The sequence below is a fragment of the Podarcis bocagei genome, assembly GCF_964188305.1.
Source record: "Podarcis bocagei genome assembly, chromosome: 12".
Taxonomy (NCBI): Eukaryota; Metazoa; Chordata; class Lepidosauria; order Squamata; family Lacertidae; genus Podarcis; species Podarcis bocagei.
Genome location: NC_138137.1, coordinates 58,651,762 through 58,678,574, shown reverse-complemented (window position 1 = coordinate 58,678,574; position 26,813 = coordinate 58,651,762). Strand labels below are relative to the sequence as shown.

The window sequence follows — 26,813 nt, the reverse complement described above, 5'->3', positions numbered from 1 at the left end:
AAGCACGTGACGCTCTCTCTCCCTACCGGAAGCGGGGCTATTTCCGGCGCCGCTGCGGCCGCTCTTCCTCTCCTTCTTCTTCTTCTTCTGGCAGCGAGCGAAGGGGGGAGGCGAGTCTCCTCAGGCGGCTGGCCGGGCCTCTTCCGCCTCCTCCGCGGGATGTAGCTGCAACGGTCGTCCGGTAAGCGAGAGGCAGGGCGGGGGGGGGAGCCGGGCGGGGCGAGGCCTCGGAGAAGCTGCCGGGTTCGGCTTCTGAGAGAAAGAGCCATATACTATCCATAGCCCAGGATACGTCGCAGTATATGGAGCAGTACGAAGTACGAGTATATGGAGCAGTACGAGTACGAAGGGAGCAGCTAGCCTGAGTGCGGGGTCCTGTCAGCAACAGGTAGGCGCCCACCTAGGGCTGTTGGAGACAGGCTTCCCAAGGGCAGTGTTCTGCGGAGAAGGCTTATTCCAGTTTTATTATATATGATATTTTATACATACATACATATATATATATATATATATATATATATAATAAATATAAACACAGTGGTACCTCGGGTTACCGACGCTTCAGGTTACAGACTCTGCTAATCCAGAAATAGTGCTTCAGGTTAAGAACTTTGCTTCAGGATGAGAACAGAAATCGTGGCGCGGCGGCAGCGGGAGGCCCCATTAGCTAAAGTGGTGCTTCAGGTTAAGAACAGTTTCAGGTTAAGAACGGACCTCCGGAACGAATTAAGTACTTAACCCGAGGTACCACTGTATATGATATTTTTTATACATATACACACACACACACACACACACACATATATATATATATGTATCTCAAACTTAAAAATGGAAAGCGTAATGCTGGTGGTCAACAAAAGAGGTTTAAAGACTGTCTCAAGGCAAATAAAAAAAAAAGTAGTATAAACACCAACAATTGGGAAACACTGGCCTGCGAGTGCTCCAGTTGGAGAACAGCCTTTACCAAAGGTGTCATGGGCTTTGAAGACACTTGAACTCAGGACGCAAGGGAGAAACGTGCTAAGAGGGAGGCACGCTTGGCAAATCCACACAGTGATCAACTCCAGCCTGGAAACCAATGTCTCCACTGTGGAAGGACGTGTGGATTAGTAATTGGCCTCCACAGTCACTTACGGACTCATTGTTAAAACCGTGTTTATGGAAGACAATCTTATTCGGTTACGAGGGATCGTCAAAGAATACACACACACACACACACACACATATATATATATATACAGTACTTTTTTCCTAGGGGGACGCAGGCGTACACATACCCCTAAGCATTTTGTGAATCTTTGTGCTTTTGTGTATTTATCTCCCCTGATTTCAACTATAAAATGGTGATTTTCTTGAGACAAAATGAGAGTACTCCTAAACATACCGTATTTTTTGCACCATAACACTCACTTTTTTCCTCCTAGAAAGTAAGGGGAAATGTCTGTGCGTGTTATGGAGCGAATGCCTACGGATGGCAGGGGGATCTGCTGCAGTCGTGAGCAGAGGATCCATGGTTCCCCTTCCTTCCCTCCTCCGTGGCTTGCTTTGACACAGCAAAGCGGGAGAGGAGAGGAGCCTTCTCCTCTTATACCCCTCTTCTGCATTATTAACAGCATCCTTCTCCACCCACCCCACGCGTGTTCCTTGTCCCTTGAGTGCTTTTTCTTCCCTCCCCACTTAAAACATGGTTACAAAGCATGGATCCACATGGATCCTCAGGATTTTTGCACTGGGTCACCCCAAATTCACCATCAGATCACATAGCATGTCCATGGCTACAGCTTGCACCAAAAAAATCACGCACCCACTGTTGCCTGGGGCTGCAGTGGTGCAAAAACATGGTTACAAAGCATGGATCCACATGGATCCTCAGGATTTTTGCATTAGGCTACCCCAAACTCACCACATGTCTGTGGCCACAGCACGAACCACAAAAATCATACATCTGCTGTTTCGTTTAGAATATATTTTTTTCTTGTTTTCCTCCTCTAAAAACTATGTGCGTGTTATGGTCGGGTGCGTGTTATAGAGCGAAAAATACGGTATTTTTTTAAAGTGCTGTGTACACACACACATACAAACAGAGATGATGCAGTATCTGGGGGCACAACATTGGCTACCCCTGCTTCAGCCAAATGTAGTTTGTAAGTTTAGATCGTTACTATTACTATAACTCGCTTCCCAGTTCCGTTAGTGATGACACTATTAGGGTTGCCATAGTTCAAAATGTATGTGAACTGCCCTGAGACCTCCAGGTATAGGGCGGTATAAAAATAAATCCAATAAATAAACACAGGCACACACACATAAATATACAGACATATATCTATATCTTCATGCAACACATAATGGACCCTGGTCACCGGGCACAAAGCAAGATGCAGTCACGGTGTGTACGAGGCAGGAAATATTAGCGGCCAATAAAGGGGTGCGTGATGAGATCCTGGGCTCCTCCGGGTGACAGCTAATGAAATAAATAGCAAAACGAGGCAGCCTCAAACGTATCTCTTGTTTCTGAAGGGCTGTACTCTGTGGTTTTTTAATTATTATTTTAAGTACTCTATTTTAAGAGCATGCTTGTTTTCTGCTGCTCCGGAGGGTAGGACTCAAACCAATGGCTTCAAGTCGCAAGAAAGGAGATTCTGACTAAACATTCAGGAAAAACTTTCTGATAGTAAGAGCTGTTTGGCAGTGGAACAGACTTCTGTAAGAGGTTGTGGAGGTTTTTAAGCAGAGGTTGGGTGGCCATTTGTCATGGATGCTTTAGCTGAGATATCTGCATTGCAGGGGGTTGGACTAAATGACCTTTGGTGTCCCTTCCAACTTGATAAGATTTTATGATTCTATCAGTCAAGTAGTTTTATGTTGATAGACTGCCCTGTGATCTTCAGATGTAGAGTGGTATATAAATTTAAAATTATTATTATTATTATTATTACCCCAGAGACAGCAGCCTCTCTTCGCTCGCCTACGAAGAACGTTGCTCTTCGGCTAAGGGGTGTCACAGTCCACAGATGCCCATATTTCCTTGCCTTTTGCTTTCTGTCTAGGTTTAATCCTGGGGATAAAGAGCTTATAGTGGCAGAAACTGCTCCAGCCAGGAGTGGCTTGGCATGTTTCTGACCTGCTGAGGCTGCTGGTGGGGGTATTGTGATCCCAACAGCTTTCTGTATTCTTGTAAACTCCTATTAATTACCAAAGGGAATGATTTGATTCCAAGTTTAAATGCCCTCCAGTAACTCCTCCCCCCCCCCACCTTATCTGCAGTCTACAGGCCAGGCTCTTCTTTCCTTCTTAAGTTCTTATGCAGTGCTAGAGGAAAAGAGGACTTGACAGTTCTACCTTTTGCAGCTGGCTACTCTGTCTTCCAGTGGCTTTGCAAGACTACACTTCATAATCCAGCAAGCTCTGTTGCCAGTTGTTTTCTTTCGCAATAGAGGCTGTTTTCTTCTGCGGAAAAGGAACCAGCTATTAGCTGTGCTCTAATAGCGTTTCCTGAATCTATCGCTGGAGAAGAGAATGTTTTTCCTTAAAAGAGGCATGCAGAATTCTTCGGGGTCAGGATTTGGCAATCTCACTTGCCCCTCTCATGGCAGGAGCTCAATTTTTTTCGGGAGACATGAGGAGGAGGAGGCATAGCCCCGACCCCAAACAGAAGTGGAAGCCTGCTATTTGTTTGAGCTTGTTGGGTGCAGGCAGTGAGCCAAAGCTAACTCCTGGCTCCAGGCTGGAGGGAAATGGAGCAAAAGGCTTTACTTGTCTTTGGTGATCAAGGCTGTTGTTCAGAGGCAAAGTGCAGAAGGTTGCAGGTTCAATCCCCAGCAGTCCTGGAGAGCTGTGGCCAGTCGGTGTTAGCCAGAGGTAGGCAACATGGCGGCCTCCAAGCGTTTGCTGGACTACAACTCCCATCATTCCTGACCGTTAGCTGTGCTGAGTGGGGCTGATGGGAGTTGTAGTCCAACAACACTGGGAGGGCACCAAGTTGGTGTAGGTTGGTCGAACGGCTGGCAGAGAACGAGGTAGTTTACTACGTTGGATCTCAAACCATCCTGCAAAGGGGGAGTGAGCCCCACACACCTTGCAAGTTTCTGTTCATCTTCAGGGTTGCAACCTTTCAGGGACTGTATGTCATTGATCTCAGTAAGCTAATATTTTTGTTTAGCAAAGAGAAAGTCTCTAAGAATGCTCTGGTGATCAAAAGAAGTTGCATTAAGATGGTCCATGCTAGCTCTATGGTTAGATTTTTAATGAAGAACAAACACACTTGAAGATTACCTTGCGTTCCATTATTGCTTTTTCCATTGTAATGCACAGCCACAGGCGAACCTGCTTGTGTGTCTTCTACAATTGTTCACACACTGAGACTCAACTGGCCTGGGCGGTGTATGTCCTAAAATAGGTAAAGGTAAAGGACCTCTGACCATTAGTATCTGAAGACACAGTATCTGAAGAAGTGTGCATGCACACGAAAGCTTATACCAAGAACTAACTTAGTTGGTCTTTAAGGTGCTACAGGAAGGAATTTTTTTATTTTTATATATAAAATGATTATTAATAATGATAATTCATGGGCATGTATTGCATATACATGTTTGTGATGCATAAATTTTGCACTCGTGACATTGGGTGTTGGCACGGCCAACCCCTCTTATAGTAAAAAGTGTGATGAGAAAGAGAGAGAAAAGTCTGGACTGAAACATTCTCTGTAAGCTTCCTAACATTTACTCAAAGGGTAATTATTTGGACTGCCAGAATAATGAAACTGCAGGGTGAGAAATAGTAAGGAAGTGAACGAAATAGGAAGGAAGGAAGTTTTGCAAATGGGCAGAAGCTGTGCAACACCTAAGCACAGTTGGGCAAATGCCAGACAAGCTTTTCCTGCATCAGAGAACAAAAGTGTGCATATCTAATCCTTTGAAAATCCTGCTTCTAGGCTTTGCAGAGCTGGAATTTCAAGTTGGGTGGAGCTGTGAGCCAGTTTCCTGCAAAGTGCAACAACTCAAAAGGTAATAAATCCTTTCCTCAGCCTCCCTTAAGTTTCTCTTTACCGCTTCCTGCCTGCATTTAAACTAGGTTCTCCTCAACAGCATGAATGCAGTGTTGTTTTCTTTTGAGGGAGTGAGGTTAAATGTCCTCTCTGAAACTGCACAATTTAGCAAATAATTGACAGGGGTTGGATTATGAATCTGATGGGTCCTCCGAGGGCCTCAAAAGCCGTGGGGTTATTGCCTCTCTCCCCTCCCTGAATGTGAAACGCATATTTATCTGCTGTAGGTATGTCGGCACATTTGAATCCCTTAACTCTCATTTTGCCAGGGATCCAGCAGTTAATCAGTGCATTTTAGTATAGGCATTTTAGTAGTTGGCACAGACTCAGAAGCAGTGTTGACATCAAAGCAAGCCTTGGGAAGAGGACATTTGCCTTGCCTTGCTCCCAGGAGCCTTTGCCAGTCACCTCTTCTGCCAGGAAGCATCAGGAGCTGCAGGCTGCCAAGCTACCCAGGTGAGAAGATGCCGTCCTTGCTCTCTAGAGACCACAACACCTGATGGAGGGGTGGGCAACCGAAGGCCCTGTCAGCTTTGCCTTTGAGCTTGTGCCAACGACTGGGCTCAACCTCTTCAGCCCCGACTGGGCTAGGCAAGCTAGGAAGCACTTCCAGAGACCTTCCACTGCGGGAGAGCAGGTCTAAGTGCAACGGACTCCCAACTTTGAGCTGTGAGCACCAAAGTCAGCAGAGTACAGCAGAGTATGAACTACACGAACAACGGCTCTGAAGCTTAAGTTCTTTATTCTATTACAGCTACTGCAAGCTAAAATAAACTAAAGACTAAAGGAGGCTAGTTTAGTTTGGTGGGACGCGGGTGGCGCTGTGGGTTAAACCACAGAGCCTAGGACTTGCCGATCAGAAGGTTGGCGGTTCAAATCCCCACGACAGGGTGAGCTCCCGTTGTTCGGTCCCTGCTCCTGCCAACCTAGCAGTTCGAAAGCACGGCAAAGTGCAAGTAGATAAATAGGTACTGCTCTGGTGGGAAGGTAAACGGTGTTTCCGTGCGCTGCTCTGGTTCGCCAGAAGCGGCTTTGTCATGCTGGCCACATGACCCAGAAGCTGTACTCCGGCTCCCTCGGCCAATAAAGCGAGATGAGCACCGCAACCCCAGAGTTGGCCACGACTGGACCTAATGGTCAGGGGTCCCTTTACCTTTAAAGGAGGCTACTGGACTGCATGAGTGTTACAGTTGCTTATGCAGTCATCTTATCTCTACACAGATAACACTCAGACTCCTCCAGAGTCAGGCCGGAGCGGAAGAAGCGATGAGCAGATTCCCACCCTCTCCTTTCTGAAAACATTGTCAGGAGATTCTCGCGATAGGAGGGGGTGAAATATCCACAGGCCCATGGGCCACAAGCGGCCCACGGCAGTCGTTTAACCGGCCCATGAGCTGCCCCTGAACTGAGCCACCCATTCGCCGAGTCCGCGCGCGCTGCGCTAAACAGGTGCAGCACGATGCAGGAACTCGCTTCTGCAGTGCCAGAAATCGCGTCGACGTAGACGCTGGAAATCGCGTCTGCGCAGACGCCGATCTGGCCCATGGAGGGATCTCTGCTGGAGTGAACCGGCCCAGGCAAGGTAACCCTTGCCCACCTGTGACCTGATGCTTCCTGGTTGCTTGGTAGTCCACCGTTGTGGGGAGTGGGGAGGAACTTCTAAGTCCAGGAGTTGAGTGGGGTATTGTCACACCATCCTCCTCCCGGAGCCTTCATCATCTTTTAAAAAACAACCATTCTTGCAAATTTATTTTCACTTACGGCCGGTACAGCTTCCTAGGTCCCTGTACAGTGGTACCTCAGGTTACATACGCTTCAGGTTACATACGCTTCAGGTTACAGACTCCGCTAACCCAGAAATAGTACCTCGGGTTAAGAACTTTGCTTCAGGATGAGAACAGAAATCGTGCTCCGGTGGCGCGGCGGCAGCAGGAGGCCCCGTTAGCTAAAGTGGTGCTTCAGGTTAAGAACAGTTTCAGGTTAAGAACGGACCCCCGGAATGAATTAAGTACTTAACCCAAGGTACCACTGTACTGCGAGGGTGTGGAAATTGTAGCCCTCCAGTTTTGGGACTACAACTCCCATCAGCCCCAGTCAGCACGGCCCATGGTCAGGGGTGATGGATGTTGGAGTCCATCGGCATCTGGTATGTCATAGCTTCCCCAACCCCGCCATAAGCTGTTGTAGTTGGTGAGAATTTGCATTCCTCCTCCACGTTTGTGAACATACCGTATTTTTCGCTCTATAACATGCTCCCAACCATAACACACACGTAGTTTTTAGAGGAGGAAAATAAGAAAAAAATATTCTAAATGAAACAGTGGATGTATGATTTTTGTGGTTCATGCTGTGGCCACAGACATGTGATCTGATGGTGAATTTGAGGTGACCCAGTGCAAAAATCCTGAGGATCCATGTGGATCCGTGCTTTGTAACCACGTTTTAAGTGGGGAGGGAAGGAAAAGAACTCAAGGGACAAGGAGCAGCGTGGGGGGTGTGGAGAAGGAGCTTTTCGGGGAGCTGAGCGGGGAGGAGGGAGGGAAAGAGCACTGTTGCTTTAAAGGTATACTTAAGGTATTTGCCCTGTGCCTGGGTTTTTTTTCCATTTAACAGTTTGCAGCCTTTTCCTTCCGCTCCTTGTTTTGAGGCAGAATAGATTTGAGCAAGTGAGGAGGACTTGGATTGCAGGGGATTCACCATTAGCTGTGTAAAAGCGCTCCTCCTTGCAGCCTGAGTGATAAGCAGCCACCAGCAGCAATAGAATGGAGCACAAAAAAGAGATAGGGGCACTAGGACCCAGACAATGCTCAAATCTATCCTGCCTGAAAACAAGCTGCTCCCTCCCAGCTGAGATGCGGGGGGGGGGGGGATTTGCAAAGTTTTTCCCTCTCCCTCATCCCCAGCCTTTTTTTTTACTTCCTGGTTTTCACTGCGTGGCTCAGAGCTAGAGGTTGGTTTTATTTTGCTGCTGGTTGCTTAAATTTTATCTTTCCTGCTGTCCCTCTGCAGCCTCATTGCTCTGTTTAGAGAGCGCACAGACCTTTGCTAGCGTCTGTCCCTCCTCCGTGTCCGCTTTGCTGCCATGGCTCTCCTTCCCTCCCTCCTCCCCGGCTCCAGGTTGCTTTAAAGCAAGCAAAGCGAGAGCCTCATAGAGCGTGTAAGCGGCTCCCGCTTTGCTTGACTGACGGCAGCCGTGGCTCTGATCCGTGCATTCGCTCCGTAACACGCACAAGCATTTTCCCTTACTTTCTAGGAGCAAAAAAGTGCGTGTTTTGGAGCGAAAATTACGGTGACCACTTACGCTCATGCAAACAGGGATTTTTGACCCATCTCTTAATTTCTGTGGCTTTCTTTTTGATCAGCTGGCATCTGCTGACTCTCTTCCCCCACACCCCACCCAGATATGGAACAAATTGCTTTCCTTGTCCACCCTCAGATGAATCATGTCGACTAGCCTCAAATTGAGGGCAAAATGTAGCTTAATTTTATAGAATTTTGCAAGGTCTTTTGTGTTTTTTTCTCTTTCTCTGAATGGCTTTGAACCACAGCTCTTTGAAATCTCATTTTGGAATACACCTGTACAGTTGCAGGCACCATTCATTCACCGAGGTTGCCAAATTCTTGTTGCTTGGAGGACATTGTTCCTCAGTAGTGGACTTCTGATTGGCGCTTTTAGAACATAATATTAGTGCTAGTTGGGCCTCCATCCTTTTTGAGCGGCCCCTGCGGCCCCTGGTAGGAGTTTTGCCCTCCTACAAGGTGTGTGTGTATACACACACTATTTTAATTCATAAAAATTACACACTTGATGGGGGGCTGGGCGTGAAAACACCTCAAAGCAGTTGGCGAAGGCTAATTTCTAAGCCGTTGGAAAAACAGCTTGATAGTTAGTGAAATCCCCCAAAGCAGAGAAGGAGACTAGCAAATTCAGTAATAAGACCCCCATTGTTTTATTTAACCAATTCATCAACAAAGCAATTTTAAATTTTTTGATCCATTCTTTATTTTTTAAGAAGTGTGCTGGGCTGTAAAGCAGAGTGAGTGTTTTAACTACCGTATTTTTTGCTCTATAAGACTCACTTTTTCCCTTCTAAAAAGTAAGGGGAAATGTGTGTGCGTCTTATGGAGCGAATGCAGGCTGCGCAGCTATCCCAGAAGCCAGAACAGCAAGAGGGATCACTACTTTCACTGTGCAGCGATCCCTCTTGCTGTTCTAGCTTCTGAGATTCAGAATATTTTTTCTTTCTTTCTTGTTTTCTTATAGAGCAAAAAATACGGTACTTGAAATGACTCTTAAGTGCAGTAACCTAGATGGAATATCCTTCCTATCTCACACAGTGAATGCATCTTTCAATCTGCTGTGACACAGGCACACTTCCCATGGCAGTTGTGCCAAGTGAAACTGGGGTTTGCTCAGCAGCCATTTCTGAAAAGCCATTTCTGAATTTTTCTGAGCTTGCGTTTATCTGCGCTACTTGCTTATTGAATGTTCCGCTTTTGCTTTACTTGCATGGCGTTGTGATTTTGGAAACAGATATATTGATGGAAGCGTTGTTATGGTGAGCTGCTTTGAGCTCAGTGTTGTTGCTGGAAAAGCAGCGTGCCAATATTAAATTTTAAAAAGTTAATCATCCACAATCGCTGAAATAATTTCCCTGCCCCACCTTTCAGCACTCCCCCCCCCCGTGATACAGATTCGGTTTACCGCAACTTGTGCAATTAATCGGCTAAGATGCCTTTAACTGGGTGACAGCTCTATTCAGTTAATGAAGAAAGAGAATCTGGAAGTGTTCCAAGCTTCTCTGAGGAGGAACATCCAATATGTGTCTGGAGGGGGGGAAAACACGTCTTTTCAGAAGCAGACCGTTTTACAAATTAACTTGTTCTTCTTCCTAGTGAGAAGTCTTCGTCAGGGAGCTGGGCAACCCTGCTACTCATCTGATTTCGGAAAGGGGAAGAGACCTGGTGTCTGCGTTGCCCAAATGTCGTCCCGCAAAGCCTCAGTTGCCAGCCAAGGAAATGGGCCTTCAGCTAATGGCAGGGAGAGGGAACTTGTGGAGCTGGCTGAGCTCGGACCCCTCTTAGAGGAGAAAGGAGACCAAGCGGCAACCAGTTCGGCCATTGTAAGTAAGCTTCCTGCCAGAGAGATGCTAAACCCCATTAAAGCAAAGCTATTTTCAGGTTAATGCCTTGCAGGGCGGTGGGGTGGATGAAATAGGGAAGGGCGGGGACCATGCATGCACCACCCTGAGCACCCTGGAGAAAAGGAAGGATATATATGTAATGACAATAAAAACATAATAATAATTTATTATTTATACCCTGCCCATCTGGCTGGGTTTCCCCAGCCACTCTGGGCAGGTTCCAACAAAATATTAAAATACAGTAATGCATCAAACATTAAAAGCTTCCCTAAACAGGGCTGCCTTCAGATGTCTTCTGAAAGTCTGGTAGTTGTTGTTCTCTTTGACATCTGGTGGGAGGGCATTCCACAGGGCAGGTGCCACCACCGAGAAGGCCCTCTGCCTGGTTCCCTGTAACGGCTTCTCGCAGCGAGGGAACCGCCAGAAGGCCCTTGGAGCTGGACATCACTGTCCAGGCAAAATGATGGGTGGAGACGCTCCTTCAGGTATACAGTGGTACCTTGGGTTACAGATGCTTCAGGTTATAGACTCTGCTATACAGTGGTACCTGGGGTTAAGAACTTTGCTTCAGGATGAGAACAGAAATCGTGCTCCGGCGGTGCAGCAGCAGCAGGAGGCCCCATTAACTAAAGTGGTGTTTCAGGTTAAGAACAGTTTCAGGTTAAGAACGGACCTCCGGAACGAATTAAGTACTTAACCCGTGGTACCACTGTACTGGACCGTAAAGAAATACCTTTAAAGGTTGATCTTCTATCTGCATGCTGACACACGTAATTTAGCATGCCCCAGTTACTGACATAGGGACGTGGGTGGCGCTGTGGGTTAAACCACAGAGCCTAGGACTTGCCGATCAGAAGGTGGGCGGTTCGAATCCCCGCAATGGGGTGAGCTCTCATTGTTCGGTCCCTGCTCCTGCCAACCTAGCAGTTCGAAAGCACGCCAAAGTGCAAGTAGATAAATAGGTACCGCTCCGGCGGGAAGGTAAACGGTGTTTCCGTGCGCTGCTCTGGTTCGCCAGAAGCGGCTTTGTCATGCTGGCCGCATGACCCGGAAGCTGTACGCCGGCTCACTTGGCCAATAAAGCGAGATGAGCGACAAAACCCCAGAGTCGGCCACAACTGGACCTAATGGTCGGGGGTCCCTTTACCTTTTTAGTTACTGACATTAGACAAGTGCTCTTGCTATATTGCTATAGTTGCTTGCCACCCACAAGCCTATTGAGAAATACACATAATAATAATAATAATAATAATAATAATAATAATAATAATAATAATAATTTCATTTTCTGTATTAGTTTTGCTGGTTTTATTGCTCTGTAATGATGGATGTTTAGGCATGTGTGTTTTTTAATGTTCTGTGGATTTTAGCTTTGCTTTATCTTCTGCTTTATTTGCACACTATTCTTTCAGTGGTTTACGAATCCTTCTAAATAAGTAAATATAAACCATACAAGCATGGCAGGATTTAAGCATTGTACCTCCAGGGAACTTTGCATTCTCCACTGGGAATAAATAAGGCCGGAGGAGGGGGAGCAGGGTCTTATCAGGCCCCCCTCCTTCTTACAAGGAGATGTGTCTGAATTTGTGATGGGAACACATCCATCATTTTATTTCATGTATTTATATGCTGTTCGTCACTAGAAAAGTCTGCAAGTGGTTTACAAAAAGATAACAAATATAGCAGAGGTGTGTGTTTGTGTGTGTCTGCGTGTTATATACACCCAGACACCACAATGTCTGTACACCCCTCCCCAGACATCTTGGAACTGTAGTTAAGGGTCTGGGAATTGTAGCTCTGTGAGGAGTAAACAGCCGTTCCCAGGATTCATTCTGTGCATACTCTAAATCTATGGTGTGCACCCTGCCTAAAAGACACCAGTGCCGTATGAAACCATAAAATCCCAGCAAGGCAAAAGCATAGCAGCTCAATTGAGGGTCGTGGAAAACAGAGAGAAAACAGGTGACGTTCCAGTTGTCATTTGAAGCTCATCGCATTGGTTCCTCCCATTTGGCAAGGGGCAAGGGAGAGAAAGTTCCAGAAGGTTGTCCCTACCCCAGAGAAAGCCCCGCTTCCAAGATACCATAAAATGATAGTTACAGGTAGGTAGGCGTGTTGGTCTGCCGTAGTCGAAACAAAAAATAAAAATAAAATAAAATCCTTCCAGTAGCACCTTAGAGACCAACTAAGTTTGTTATTGGTATGAGCTTTTGTGTGCATGCATACGTCTTCAGATAGCTTAGTTGGTCTCTAAGGTGCTACTAGAAGGAATTTGGTTTCATAAAACGATAGTTTGCCAGTGATAGTATAGTTAGCAGAGCCCAATCAAGTCTCTCAGTCTTCATTCTAGGCATTAAGGCTCTTTCCATGTCTTTGTCAAACAACCATAAATATACTGGCAAATCCTATTAGCGGCTTTGTAGCTGTAATCTTGTCAGCTTGTGTGATCCCCTGTTTTGACCTTCACCTAGCCTATCGGTGCTGTGATTCTGCGCAGTGTTGGATCCACATCTCTAGGCATGTAACAATATAATTGTTTAGAATGGGTGAAAGCGACCAGCCCGGAGGCATCCAGTGACCTTGATGGCTGAGAAGGTCTTCCCAATCCAATTCCAACCCCTGAACACACCAGTAGAATTACTAGCATTAAACGCAGGAGCTCAATGGCATTTGATTAAGATAGGCCCTCCTTTTGCGATCCGATGCCCTTCAGATGTTTCGGGCTTGGCCAGCACATCTGGGGCTGATGGGAGACTTCGTCCCAAACATCTGGAGGGCTCCAGGTCTGGGGATGTGTGTGTGCGCAGGGCAAAAGCGGCCCTTGCAGCATTTTCTCGCAGCTGGAATGTATAGATTTCGCAACGAGTCTTCCGAACTGGTGGACTGAGAGTCTTCAGGCTTTGCAAGGCTGCCAGCTTCCTCCCTTTGCCCATTTGCAGAACTGCCCGTGCGATGCAACTCGAAGATTACTCTTCCTTTCTCAGTCCCACTTCTCCTTGCAACTGTGAACCTGCCTTGTTTTTTCCTCATTGTGCTGAGAACGTAACAGGCAGAGCTTTGAGCTGGCGAACAGGCCTCCTACGCCGAAGCCCGCCTTGTAGGAGACGGGCGGCTGAAAAGGAAAGCCTGCCCTCCTCTGTTCTGCTTTGGCGGTCTGCGAGTTTGTTTCCTGGGCCCCAGGCCAAGGAGAGAAATGGAGTTTGCCAATTTGCGTTGCCCTCTTAGCAGCAGACGAGGAAATGCCGTTACCTTTAATCCTTTCTGCAAAGGAAATCTGGGATTATGGCTGCAGCAGAGTTTGACCGGTCTTGCTACATGTGCAGACAGTCACGGAGGGGGTTCCTTTTGGGTGACTGGAGTTCTCTGATGGCTGCGTCTTCTCCTGCTGCTTACCAGGCAGGAGCGCCTTGCTTGCTGTCTGTCTGTGGCCCTCCTATACTGCTCTGTACAAAACTGGAGCTGTTTTCTGGTGTCAAGTGGGATTCAGTCACCTTCAAGCAATTTCAGGCTGTGCTGTTACAATTTTATTTATATATCTCCATTATTAACAACCCAAAAGTTCAATAGCAGGGTATTGCACACACACACACCCAAACACACAAAGCAAACAAACAATCACCCACCAATAAGGGAAAGAAATGGTGCATAAATCATGACATCCATATTTCCTGAGCTGGTGTGGTTGATAAAGAGCCTCTGAAGTCTGAAGCACAGGGAATAAAATCTCACCTTGTGCTGTGGAGGTCTTGTGCAAGAAACCTACCTCCCCACAGACCCACCCCAAAATAATAATAATAATAATAATAATAATAATAATAATAATAATAAATTTTATTTATTCCCCGGCCAGAGCCAGGCTCAGGGTGGCTAACGCCAATAAAATCACAGTAAAAACATAATACAGTGGTACCTCAGGTTACATAAGCTTCAGGTTACATTCGCTTCAGGTCACAGACTCCGCTAACCCAGGAATAGTACCTCGGGTTAAGAACTTTGCTTCAGGATGAGAACAGAAATTGTTCTCTGGTGGCGCGGCGGCAGCAGGAGGCCCCATTAGCTAAAGTGGTGCTTCAGGTTAAGTACAGTTTCAGGTTAAGAACGGACCTGCGGAATGAATTAAGTTCTTAACCCGAGGAACCACTGTAAGGGAAAAAGGGGGGGGAGAAAAAGAAAAAAACCCCAATTTAAAATGCAGCCTCATTTTAAAGTAACTGATAAATCAAGACCGTAAGGGGAGGGAAACAAAGGCCAGGCGGAACAGCTCTGTCTTGCAGGCCCTGCGGAAAGATGTCAAGTCCCACTAGGTTTTTTAAAAAATAATAATAAGGAAAAAGTTGTACTGTAACCTGTGGGATAATGTGTGCTTTGACTCAGCACCACCCAAGCTCCCTGCAAACCAGTCAGGACAAACGCTCTATAAACAGGTGGTCCAGAAGGAACCCATGAGTTTGGAATCTCTCTTTAATATTCAAGAGCATTTTCGGTCTGACCCCTTGCCCTTTGCTCAGGCTGTGTGATCTTCTCCTAGGTTCAAGACCAGCCATGCCCAGCAACTCAGGAGGAGGAGGAGGAGGTGCGCGTGCTGACCCTCCCTCTGCAGGCGCATCATGCGATGGAGAAAATGGAGGAATTTGTATACAAGGTAACTTTGGGTTGGCGCTCTAAGCTGGTGTTGGGGCTCTAAGCTTCCATTGTTTCAGCTGCAATATGCTGGGTATGCTATGTTCTCTGGCCTCCTTCCTTGCTTTGCAAGCAAAACAGGAGCATGGCAAATCAAGTTTAAGTTTGATAATAGTAATAAGAATAACTTATTGTTTATACCCTGCCCATCTGGCTGGGTCACCCTGGGCGGCCTCCACCAAATATCAAAATACAGCGGTCTGTTAAAAGCTTCCCTGAACAGGGCTGCCTTCAGATGTCTTCTAAAAGTCTGGTAGTTGTTGTTCTCTTTGACATCTGAAGGGAGGGCGTTCCACAGAGCAGGTGCCACCACCGAGAAGGCCCTCTGCCTGGTTCCCTGTAACTTGGCTTCTCGCAATGAGGGAACCACCAGAAGGCCCTCGGAGCTGGACCTCAGTGTCCGGGCAGAACGATGGGGGTGGAGACGCTCCTTCAGGTATGCAAGATCTCAATGAGGGGTGGGGAATGTGAGAACTTCGGGATGTTTGCTAGACCCTTGATGTCATGGACCTGCTGGACGCAGAGGAACAGTGGGAGGCACCAGTTGGGGAAGGAACCCCCAAGCGAAGGAGGCTCAGAGCCTGGGGAGTGGCGGTGGGGGCACAGCGAGCAGTCAGAGGAAGAAGAAGGAGCAGGCTGGGAGGAGGAGGAGGTGTCGGAAGTTGAAGAGGCAACAGGGTTTAGTGAGCAGGAAGTCTGTGGCAGAGAGCAGTCCAGAATTGGCGGCAGAAGCTGAAGCAGGAGAGTGGAAGTAGGGAAGCCAAGAAGCAAAGAAAAGCCAGGCTAGCGAAGAAGCCAGGGACTCTCCCTCTCCGGCTGCGACCAGCTCCCCATCCTTCTCGTCTCCCTGAACCAGAAGAGGTGTGAACAGCAGAGACAGGGGCATCGGCAAAGTCTCAGGTTGCTTGGGAGGGACCAGGGAGAGGAGGAGATTTAGGCAGCTGTGGGAAGGTTGGGACCTTCACTCCCCACAACTGCCTCATAGGGGCAAGATCTGCCGGGACGAGTTGCTGTGCTCACTAGGCCTGGCCTAATGAGTCAACCTTGTTTCCTTGAATAAAGAGTTCACTTCACAGCTGACCTCACTCCTTTCCTGACACTTGACCGTTGCCATCTGCTGGGTCTTGTTGAAGTTAGAGAACATTTAGAGGCCCCTGTCCTCCTGCCCAAGAGACTCCTACAAGCTTTGGCTAGTCAAGCAGTTCCCTGGAAATAAAATAACGGAAGGAGCTCACAGCTCTGTCCAGTTACGAAGCCTCGCAAGTTTGAAAGAAGTAGTCTGTGGTTCTTCCTCCAGAACAATCCCATCTCTGTACGGCCAGACTTGTTTTGGAGGCATCAAATCCACTTCTTCCTGCTTACTGGAATAAAATTTTTAGACCGGGACGGGGAGCCTTTTCCAGCTTGAGGGCCACACTCCTTTCTGGGCAGCTTCCCAGGGGCCATGTGGACCGAGAGGCCAAAATGGACACGACCAGAAGCAATGGTGGGCAGACATTTGGGTCACATTCATACCCTGCCCTCCCCAGCCAGAGCCGGGCTCAGGGCGGCTAGCAGCAGTAAAATTACAATAAAAACATAATGGGGGGGGGGGGAATCAATTTAAAATACAGGTTAAAATGCAATTTAAAATGCAGCCCCATTTTAAAAGTAGCCCATAGATCAAAACCATAAGGGGAGGGAAACATAAGGGTCAGACCGAATCCAAACCAAAGGCCAGGCGGAACAGCTCTGTCTTGCAGGCCCCGCGGAAATATGTCAAGTCCCGCAGGGCCCTAGTCTCTTGTGACAGAGCGTTCCACCACATCAGGGCCAGTACTGAAAAGGCCCTGGCCCTAGTTGAGACCAATCTAACCACCTTTCGACTTGGGACCTCCAAAATGTTGTCATTTGTGGACCTTAAGGTCCTCCATGGGGCATACCAGGAGAGGTAGTCCTGTAGGTACGTGGGACCTAGGCCACATAGGGCTTTAAAGGTCAAAACCAGCACCCTAAACCTGACCCTGTACTCCACCAGGAGCCAGTGCAGTTGGTAAAGCACCAGATCTGCAAAGGATTTGTTTTCTGGGGAGCTAGCCCAGTTCAGGTCCTCGGTCTCCCCTGGGACATGGGCTGAGAGTTCTGATGTGGAGGCAACTGACGATTTATGCTGCAAATGTCATGATCAAAAGCTGTGCAAGAGTTGCCTGCAGGAGGGGTTGTGTGGGGCTGCGCCCCAGACTGTGCGTTTCACAGCCTAATGGCGGCTCCCTCCCATAATAATAATAATAATAATAATAATAATTTATTATTTATACCCCACCCATCTGGCTGGGCTTCCCCAGCCACTCTGGGCAGCTTCCAAAAGAATATTAAAATACTATAATACATCAAACATTAAAAGCTTCCCTAAACAGGGCTGCCTTCAGATGTCTTCTAAAAGTCGGATAGTTGTTAATTTCTTTGACATCTGGTGGGAGGGCGTTCCACAGGGCGGGCGCCACGACCGAGAAGGCCCTCTGCCTGGTTCCCTGCAACCTCACTTCTTGCAGAGAGGGAACTGCCAGAAGGCCCTCGGTGGTGGACCTCAGTATCCAGGTAGAACGATGGGGGTGGAGACGCTCCTTGTGCCAATGCGCTCCCAGGTACTGACTGCCCCGCATGGCTTGGTGTGTTGCAGGTCTGGGAAGGCCGCTGGAGGGTCATCCCCTACGACGTGCTGCCCGACTGGCTGAAAGATAACGATTACCTCCTGCACGGGCACCGGCCCCCTATGCCCTCTTTCAGAGCCTGCTTCAAGAGCATCTTCCGCATCCACACGGAGACGGGCAACATTTGGACCCACTTGCTAGGTGACCTTGACTCTCTGGTTCCTACTTTAATACTCTGGGTCTCTGGTACCTGTGTTAATGTTGAGAGGGAGCATCTCTCCCCCACTGCGACTTTTTCTTCCCTTGGGGCACTGGAATTGTTCACAAAGGTGGTGGATCTAGAATTTGGATCTAGAATTGTCCTCGTCGTCGTCGTCCTGCCCATCTTCTCTACCCGATTCTAGGCTTGAATGTGATCTACGTTGTGGAGATCTTGCATATCGTGCAAATCGTTCCTATGAACAACATAAGGGCCTTGGGAAGGAATCGTATACAGTGGTACCTTGGTTTAAGAACTTAATCCGTTCTGGAAGTCCGTTCTTAAACCAAAGCGTTCTTAAACCAAAGCGTGCTTTCCCATAGCAGTGGGGGACTCAATTTACAAATGGAACACATTCAACATGTTCTGCTTCCAAGGCAAAGTTCACAAACCAAAACACCTACTTCCAGGTTTGCAGCATTTTAATCCAAGTTGTTCATAAACTAAGCTGTTCTTAAACCAAGGTACTGCTGTATTGTGCTTTCCCCAGAGGTGTCACTGTTTAAGCAAGGCCGTTTGGTAATAATAAATAATAATAAATTTTTATTTATACCCCGCCCTTCCCGGTTTAAAAACTGGGCTCAGGACGGCTAACAACAAATTTAAAACACCTAATTGTAAAAGCAGCATAAAATACAGTATAAAAACATGAATAACAATAAAATTCAAAGTTCAGAAATCAGTTTAGGGGAAATCCATCTATAAGCATTAGATAATCCCCAGGGCTGGCTGGCTGAATTGGTCCTACTTGGGCCAGCGAGGAGGCCAGGGGAGAATTAGCTGTGGGGTCTCAGAGCAGGTGATCTTCATAAAAGGGGAGAGGGAGTCTTGGAGCGGGTGATCTTCATAAAAGAGGAGAGGGAGGAAGAAAAGGGAAATAAAAGATCAGGCTGAATTCAAATTAAAGGCCAGGCGGAATAGCTCTGTCTTACAGGCCTGACGGAAGGAGGTTATATCCTGCAGGGCCCTGGTCTCCTGGGACAGAGCATTCCACCAGGTCGGAGCCATCACTGAAAAGGCCCTGGCCCTGGTGGAGGATAGTCTGACTTCCTTAGGGCCTGGGACCTCTAAACTATGGTTATTCATGGACCTTAAGGTCCTCTGCGGGGCAGACCAGGAGAGGCGGTCCCGTAAATACCAGGGCCCTAAGCCATGATACACGTATTTGGTCCCAAACCTCCTCAAGTCTGTTAATGCAGACCATCATTTAGATGGGATGGGAAATTATGATAGTCCCTTAGGTGCCTAGTATTTTATTCCTTCCTCCCGGCTTATTTCTGGGATGGGAAAGCCTTCTGACTAACTCAGGGGCTTTTCACAGTGGCTGATCATCGTCATCATCAATTGTAGACTTGGAAGGGAACCCCAGGGTCATCTAGTCCAACCTGCTGCAAATCAGGAATCTCGACTAAAGCATCCATGAGAGATGGAGAGCCACAGGCGACTTGGCCTGATCAGTTTGACAGCGCCGGCCTCTCCACCTCTTCATAGAAGGAGCTGTAATTATTTGCACCCTCCTCAGTCTGGGTTCATGTTTTGGGGCTGAGATGGCCTCTGCCCCCTTCGTGCAGGGGTAGCCAATGAAGTGTTCTGTAGCTGTTTTCAAGGCCACTTCTGATCAGCCCCAGCCAGGGATTATAGGCACTGTTCCATAAACTGGAGGTAGTAGAACTTTTTGGTACAGTGCTGAAGAGCACAGCGTCTCCTTCCCCAGATACATTTATGTCCACCCCTCTCTTAAAATCTTCAGGTGTGCTCTTAATAACCTTTTTTATTCTGGGGAACTTAAGCTCTGTGCTGGAATTCCTCCCAATGCTGTCTTGGTTTTAGTTTTAATGTGCCAGCTCCTGTTCTCCTGGTTTTTATCGGGTTTTGTTCTCCTGGATTTTTATTGCATTGGTTCAGGCCTGTTGCATCCTTCAGATCTACTGGGTACCAAAGGCTATGACAGAAACTCCTTGGCCTGTTGATAAATCAACTAATGGGACTCCCTCCCTCCCTCCCTCTCTCTCTCTCTCTGCTCTGCATTTCTGCTCCAGGTTTTGTGCTGTTCCTTTGCCTGGGAATCCTGACCATGCTCCGGCCGAACATGTACTTCATGGCCCCTCTGCAGGAAAAGGTGGTCTTTGGGATGTTTTTCCTCGGGGCTGTGCTGTGCCTCAGCTTTTCCTGGCTTTTCCATACAGTCTATTGCCATTCGGAGAAGGTGTCCCGGACGTTTTCCAAGTAAGTCGACCTGGAATCGAAACCCGGGTCGATTAAGACACTCAACTGTTATGGGGTTTGTTTTTGTTTTTTGGCTGCTAAGTGAAATGTAGATAAATTTGGGGCAGCTGTGATGCGTGTGTATGTTTATAATGCATACCTACTTAGTAGGTAGAAAGGCTGAAAATGAGAGTAAGAGCAGAACCAGCCCCTGGCAGTGCTTCTGTTCATGAACCCAAAGACAGGTTTGAACTCCACATCTAATCCAGAATGCCCCAACGAGACTGGTGACTGGGAGCGGCCGGCAAGACCACATAACACCAGTCCTGAAAGACCTACATTGGCTCCCAGTACGTTTCCAAGCACAATTCAAAGTGTTGGTGCTGACCTTTAAAGCCCTAAACGGCCTCAGTCCAGTATATCTGAAGGAGCGTCTCCACCCCCATCATTCAGCCCGGACACTGAGGTCCAGCTCCGATGGCTTTCTGGCGGTTTCCTCCCTGCGAGAAGTGAGGTTACAGGGAACCAGGCAGAGGGCCTTCTCGGCAGTGGCGCCCGCCCTGTGGAATGCCCTCCCATCAGACGTCAAGGAAACTAACAACTATCTGTCTTTTAGAAGACATCTGAAGGCAGCCCTGCTTAGAGAACTTTTTAACATTTGATATTTTATTGTGTTTTTAATGTTCTGTTGGGAGCCGCCCAGAGTGGCTGGGGAAACCCAGCCAGATGGGCGGGGTATAAATAATAAATTATTATTATATCTGAACATTATAGTGGGTTTACCTCATTCATAGAATCGTAAAATAACAGAGTTTGAAAGAGACCCCACGGGTCATCTAGTCCAACCCCTCCCTGCAGTTCAGGAATCGGACCTAATTCCTCTTTCTTGGCATTTTCGTCTTCACACTGACTGAAATGTAGGTGTTTGTACAGTAGTCAAAATCGATAGCCCCTATGGATTGTAGATGCGGGGACGTGGATGGTGCTGTGGGTTAAATCACAAAGCCTAGGACTTGCCAATCAGAAGGCAAGGGTTCGAATCCCCGCGACGGGGTGAGCTCTCGTTGCTCGGTCCCTGCTCCTGCCAACCTAACAGTTTGAAAGCACGTCAAAGTGCAAGTAGATAAATAGGTACCACTCTGGTGGGAAGGTAAACGGTGTTTCCGTGCGCTGCTCTGGTTCACCAGGAGTGGCTTAGTCCTGCTGGCCACATGACCCAGAAGCTGGACGCCGGCTCCCTCGTCCAATAAAGCGAGAAGAGCGCCACAACCCCAGAGTCGGCCACGACTGGACCTAACGGTCAGGGGTCCCTTTACCTTTACCTTTATGGATTGTAGAAAAAAGATAGTATCTCCTTTCCCAAAGCAAACTTGACTTGCCATTTCCGGAATATGCAACACGCCTCTCACTTCCGCCTGGTTTCTGTTTGTGTCCTTCCTAGGTTGGATTATTCTGGGATAGCTCTGCTGATCATGGGGAGCTTTGTCCCCTGGCTGTACTACTCTTTCTACTGCTCCCCGCAGCCCCGACTTATCTACCTCTCCATTGTATGTGTGCTGGGTATCTCAGCCATCATCGTCGCGCAGTGGGACCGGTTTGCAACGCCGAAGCACAGGCAGACGAGGGCAGGTAGGGCGGCTCTCTGTAAAGGACATCAGTACCGCGGGAGAAATTTCCCTTGGAGTTGGGAAAGGCTGCCTTATATCAGGTGCTTTCCCTTCTGAATACTTGCTTGAGATCTCATTTTTCTCCTCCTCGCAGGGGTCTTCCTGGGGCTCGGTCTGAGTGGGGTGGTACCCACCATGCATTTCACCATCGCTGAAGGCTTCGTGAAAGCCACCACCGTTGGGCAGATGGGCTGGTTCTTCCTGATGGCTGTCATGTACATCGCAGGAGCTGGTCTCTACGCCGCCCGCATCCCCGAGCGCTTTTTCCCTGGCAAGTTCGATATCTGGGTAAGTGAGGCCAGCGAATGGTGTGGTATTTGGGTTTTTTATTTCGCAAAATTTATGCACTGTTTGATTGTGGTCTTTTTTAAAAAATCAAACAAACATCAAAGCGAGTCTGAAAAGAAAATGAGACAATGTCAGCAAAAGCAACTCTTCGAAACATTCGAAAGATTAAATCGGCAACAAACTAAGAACAGATGGAGACCTACATCAGCAATACCTAGCCAAACTCGGCCCTCCAGATGTTTTGGGACTACTGTTCCCATCATCCCTGACCACCGGTCCTGTTCGCTAGGGGTGATGGGAGTTGTAGTCCCAAAAATATCTGGAGGGACGAGTTTGGCCATGCCTGCGGCTTAAACAAAAATGTTTTTGGTAGTCTTCGGAGAGGGTACCTTCGACAGGCAAGAGCGTTCAAGAATGCGGAAGTGGTGCCACACGCGAGAGATGGATTTCTCAGAAAGTTATGTGGCACCTGTAACAAGTGCCAGTTTCTGCAGTTCGAAGTTGTCAAGTGGGCATTTGTGGGGGGTGAGGCGACCTCACAGTTAGAAGGATACCCAGTCAAATCATTAGGCTGTGCATTTATGTGTGCATGTGTGTCTGTGTGTCAGTCAGTGTCATTCCCTAATATTTTTTTATTAAGTTTCACAAAATTATACACAAACAAAACACACACACACACACACCAACAAACATAAATCATAACCTTATTAAAATTACACTTATTAACATTGTTAAGTGACTTCCTCGCTTCCCCTTGGTTGAATTTCCATGCATATCCTTATAATTCTGGTGTACATCACCTTGCAGCGCGACGTGAAGGATAGTATAGGGCAGGGACTTCCAAATCCCAAGGGACTGCTAAAAAACTGGCAGTGATCTACCCATTTTTTGGAGGTGGGAAAGCCTGAGTTGTTAACCTTTTTTTTACCGGGGGGGGGGGGGCGGACTGGAATCTGTTGAAGTTCTGTTGGGGGTGTGTGGAATTGCTCACCTCTCACAACAGCGCACTGGAAATGACTACAGTGGTACCTCGGGTTACATACGCTTCAGGTTACAGACTCCGCTCACCCAGAAATATTACCTCGGGTTAAGAACTTTGCTTCAGGATGAGAACAGAAATCGTGCTCCGGTGGTGCGGCGGCAGTGGGAGGCCCCATTAGCTAAAGTGGTGCTTCAGGTTAAGAACGGACCTCCGGAATGAATTAAGTTCTTAACCTGAGGTGCCACTGTATACTCTTTTCAGCGCCTGCTAAAAGCTTTTTTGCATATCCTCTTTCCTTTCTGAGCAAGCAAGTCGCTCGTGAAAAATTCTCTTATTGAAGCAGAAAGCACAATGTGGCAATGCAGTTTAGCAACACCATGCCTAACTATCCTCCTTTATAAAAATATTTATACTGTGGTACCTCGGGTTAAGAACTTAATTTGTTCTGGGGGTCCATTCTTAACCTGAAACTGTTCTTAACCTGAAGCACCACTTAGATAATGGGGCCTTGCGCCGCCGGAGCACAATTTCTCATCTCATCCTGAAGCAAAGTTCTTAACCTGAAGCACTATTTCTGGGTTAGCGGAGTCTGTAACCTGAAGCGTATGTAACCCAAGGTACCACTGTACTTTTGTTTCCTGACTTGTTGGCAATATAACATTAAAGACCACTCATTTGATGCAATGGGAGTTTCACTACACTAATTATCACAACTGCAGATAGAGAGGGTCCAGCCGCAAACTTCCAGGGATCAACCTGTCGATCGCGGTTGACCGGTTGGACATCGCTGATGTTGGGGTACCAAAATAAATAAAAATATAATGTGCTGGCAGCTCCACAAGGGCATCTTAGCAGTTGCCACAGCTTTTAATGCATGGGTAGGCAAACTAAGGCCCGGGGGCTGGATCCGGCCCAATCGCCTTCTCAATCCGGCAAGCAGACGGTCTGGGAATCAGCGTGTTTTTACATGAGTAGAATGTGTCTTTTTATTTAAAATCCATCTCTGGGTTATTTGTGGAGCATAGGAATTTTTTTTCTTTTTTTCCCCCTTCAAAATATCGTCTGACCCCCCACAAGGTCTGAGGGACAGTGGACCGGCCCCCTGCTGAAAAGGTTTGCTGCCCCTGTTTTAATGCATAGAACAGGCATTCCCAACCTTTTGGCCCTCCAGATGTTTTGTACTATGATTCCCATCATCCCTGACCACTGGCCCTGTTAGCTAGGGATCATGGGAGTTGTAGTCCCAAACATCTGGAGTTTGCCTATGCCTGGCATACACGGGTCTCTCGCGTCTCATTTAATCCCAGCAACAACCCTTCGAGGTAGGTTAGGCTGAGAGACAGTGGCGGACCCCTGTGCCCCGCAGTGAGCTTCATAGGTTTTTAATGTTTTTGGTTATTAAAGATTTTCTTGATTTGCAAAAGTGTGTCTAATGTCTCTCTCTCGTATTCTCCCCCCCCCCCCAATGTAACATTTTTACAAATCAGTTTCATTTGTTGAGACATTAGGAAGAAAAGGGGGAAGAGGTGGGAGATGGCTGGCGGTGGGGTCGGGTGGCGATGTTTCTATTTTACCTAATATATGTGGGGTTTTGTGTTAGCATTGTTTGTGCAGGTTCTTTGCTGTTCACTTGTGTTCCTTTGGTGGTGAGAGAGGTTGGGGTTGGCCTAGGGTGGGGTTGTTCATTTGTGGTTGGCTGTGGTGGTCTTTGTTTTCACGTGTGAGTGGGGTGGATGGGTGTTTTGGATCAGGTTCGCCATATTGATTCGTACGCTGTTGGTGGATTTTTGTCATTGTCTTGTTGGGCTGTTTATGCGATAAAGGGGAGCCATACCGGGGTGAAGGCGTCATCTTCTATTTGTCCCTGTGTCAGTTTCAGTTGGTTGGTTAATTTTTCTAGTAGATACTATTTGGTACCATTGGTCCTAGTCCAGCCCTCTAACCACTGCACCTCACTGCCTCCCTTGCCCGAACAGCTGTCCTTGGCTCTGATTTTTTTTTTTTATGCCCTCCTTGCATTTCCCGCAGTTCCAGTCTCATCAGATCTTCCACGTGCTGGTGGTGGCCGCGGCCTTCGTCCACTTCTACGGCGTCTCCAACTTGCAGGAATTCCGCTACGGACTCGAAGGAGGATGTACTGACGACTCGCTCCTCTGAGGACCGCAGGAGACTTTAGTACACACTTCCTAAGTGCTTTTAAAGTAACCTTCTTCGCTAAAATCAAAAAAAGGAGACTCTGAACAGTTTCGTTTCGTTTTTCTTTTTCTTTTTCAAGAAACTTAGGAAAAGTTGGCAGTGGTTATTCCTGGCTTCTCCTCTCAAGGCGGACTGGACGTGGGGACGGGATAGGTTGCCAACTGTCCACCGGGTGGAAGTGCCTGTAGCCGCAAACCCCTTTTATTGACTTCACAGGAGTAACATTGGAATTTTCGGGACACAAGAGAAATTCTGGCAAAAAGGAAAAGAGAGAAAAGGAACTGGGGCCCCTCTTACATGCTCTTTGATGCTGCAAACATACCCCATGCTTGAAGAGACACTCTGAGCTCCCCATTTCCCCATCGTATCCGAAGGAGGCGTCGTATTGATCTGGCAAGGGCGACGGCGTCTCCCCCCTGCCGGAGTGCTCAGAGGCGGGTGCTTAGGGCTGTTTCCCCTTTAATTTTGTCTTTCTTGACAAAAGTAATGTATGCCTAAAATCGAGAGTATTTAATATTTAATATTGAGCTTTAAAAGAAAACGGAGAGAGAGGAAAAAAGGCGCTATCTTATCCCTCCAGCCTATTCTTACTGGAGAGCCGTTTCGTAGTATTACAGGTGGGGTGTTCTTAACTTAGGGAGCTGTAGAGCTGCTATAGCTTTTTATGTCGAGGTGACTGAAATAATAAAAACAGACGTCTGATGCTGTGGAAGGCTGGGGAGTTCAGGGGTTCGGTTCAGAGACCTGCAGGGAATCTTCCCTCACTGCAAGGATTTGGTATCTGCAACATCCCACTGCGCTACAAGTGTGACTGCTTTGAGAGTGGTTATTTTTATTTTCTCTGCACTGGTCAGGGGACGGATGAAGTGCGCCGCTCCTGCGAGTTGCCCACGTTTTCTTCTCTGCAGCTGGGATCTGGCCCAGTGAAAGGTCCCCTTCCCACCCACCCCAAAATTAGAACCTTTTGCAATGCGCTGCAAACTGCTTTTTCAGGCTCCTGGGTGTGCAAAAGAAAGGAAAACCCAGTTTGTGCTGTGAGGTATAATGGCTGCTGGAAGGTGGGGGAGAACGGTGAATGTTGCTTGGTTCTGAACATGGCGACCCCATCAGGAAGTGCTGAGAGCAGGGGACTTCCAGTTCAGAATCTCGGTGGCTTCTTTCTGCCTCCTGGGCCGCTTTTCCTCGCCAAGCCAACCCAACCCTCCATGTCCATCAGGGATGTGGACCCTGTCTCCTTCCATGTGTTGCTGGAATTAAAACTCCTGCCACCTCTGACCATTGGCCATGCTGGCTGCTGGGAGTCCAACATCACTGGTGGGGAGGAAGGGGCAGTTTCTCACCACCAGCTTAACTGGCCCTTGATTTGCTTGTGAACATTTTTGTGTGTGTTAAGGCGGAGGTTCTTCTCCTTAAATTCCTCCAGATTGGCCTTCCTCATGAGGAGCTGACCTCCTGTTGCTGTACTTTAGGAAATAGGAGCTTTCCGGGCCTGGTCTTTCTGTACATGCAGTTCGGCTGGGCATCTAGCAAGTGCCGCAAGCCAGAACAGCGTTCAGTCATCTTTGCATCAGCAGGACCGTGCTACCTGTAGTCAGCTAGATCTGTGACCATTAAACAGGCTTACCTGCGGCGGACAGCTCGCTCCTCCGAGCTCTGCAGGTATGTGTGTGTCTTGACTAGACAGAAGGACTGTTTGCTCTCAAGTCAGTAGT

General features: G+C 47.7%; 2 protein-coding genes across 7 annotated transcripts in view; one reads left to right on the top strand and one right to left on the bottom strand.

Moving 5' to 3' along the window:
• LOC308569721 (uncharacterized protein) overlaps window positions 1-26,813 on the bottom strand; it is a 198,718-nt gene that overhangs the window by 21,341 nt on the left and 150,564 nt on the right. The window lies entirely within an intron of this gene.
• Window positions 41-25,813, top strand: ADIPOR1 (adiponectin receptor 1). 4 transcript variants are annotated; one of them, XM_081163845.1, is made up of 10 exons: window positions 41-181; window positions 4,937-5,009; window positions 5,354-5,506; window positions 9,947-10,173; window positions 14,723-14,836; window positions 17,534-17,705; window positions 19,803-19,989; window positions 21,410-21,597; window positions 21,730-21,923; window positions 24,934-25,813. In XM_081163845.1, the coding sequence occupies exons 4-10, from the start codon at window positions 10,033-10,035 to the stop codon at window positions 25,060-25,062; spliced, it is 1,125 nt and encodes a 374-aa protein (XP_081019971.1). In that variant the 5' UTR covers window positions 41-181; window positions 4,937-5,009; window positions 5,354-5,506; window positions 9,947-10,032; the 3' UTR covers window positions 25,063-25,813. The 4 variants fall into 4 exon arrangements, with proteins under 4 accessions (XP_081019971.1, XP_081019972.1, XP_081019969.1 ...); XM_081163846.1 differs by lacking the exon at window positions 5,354-5,506; XM_081163843.1 differs by lacking the exon at window positions 41-181 and having other exon boundaries at window positions 5,320-5,506.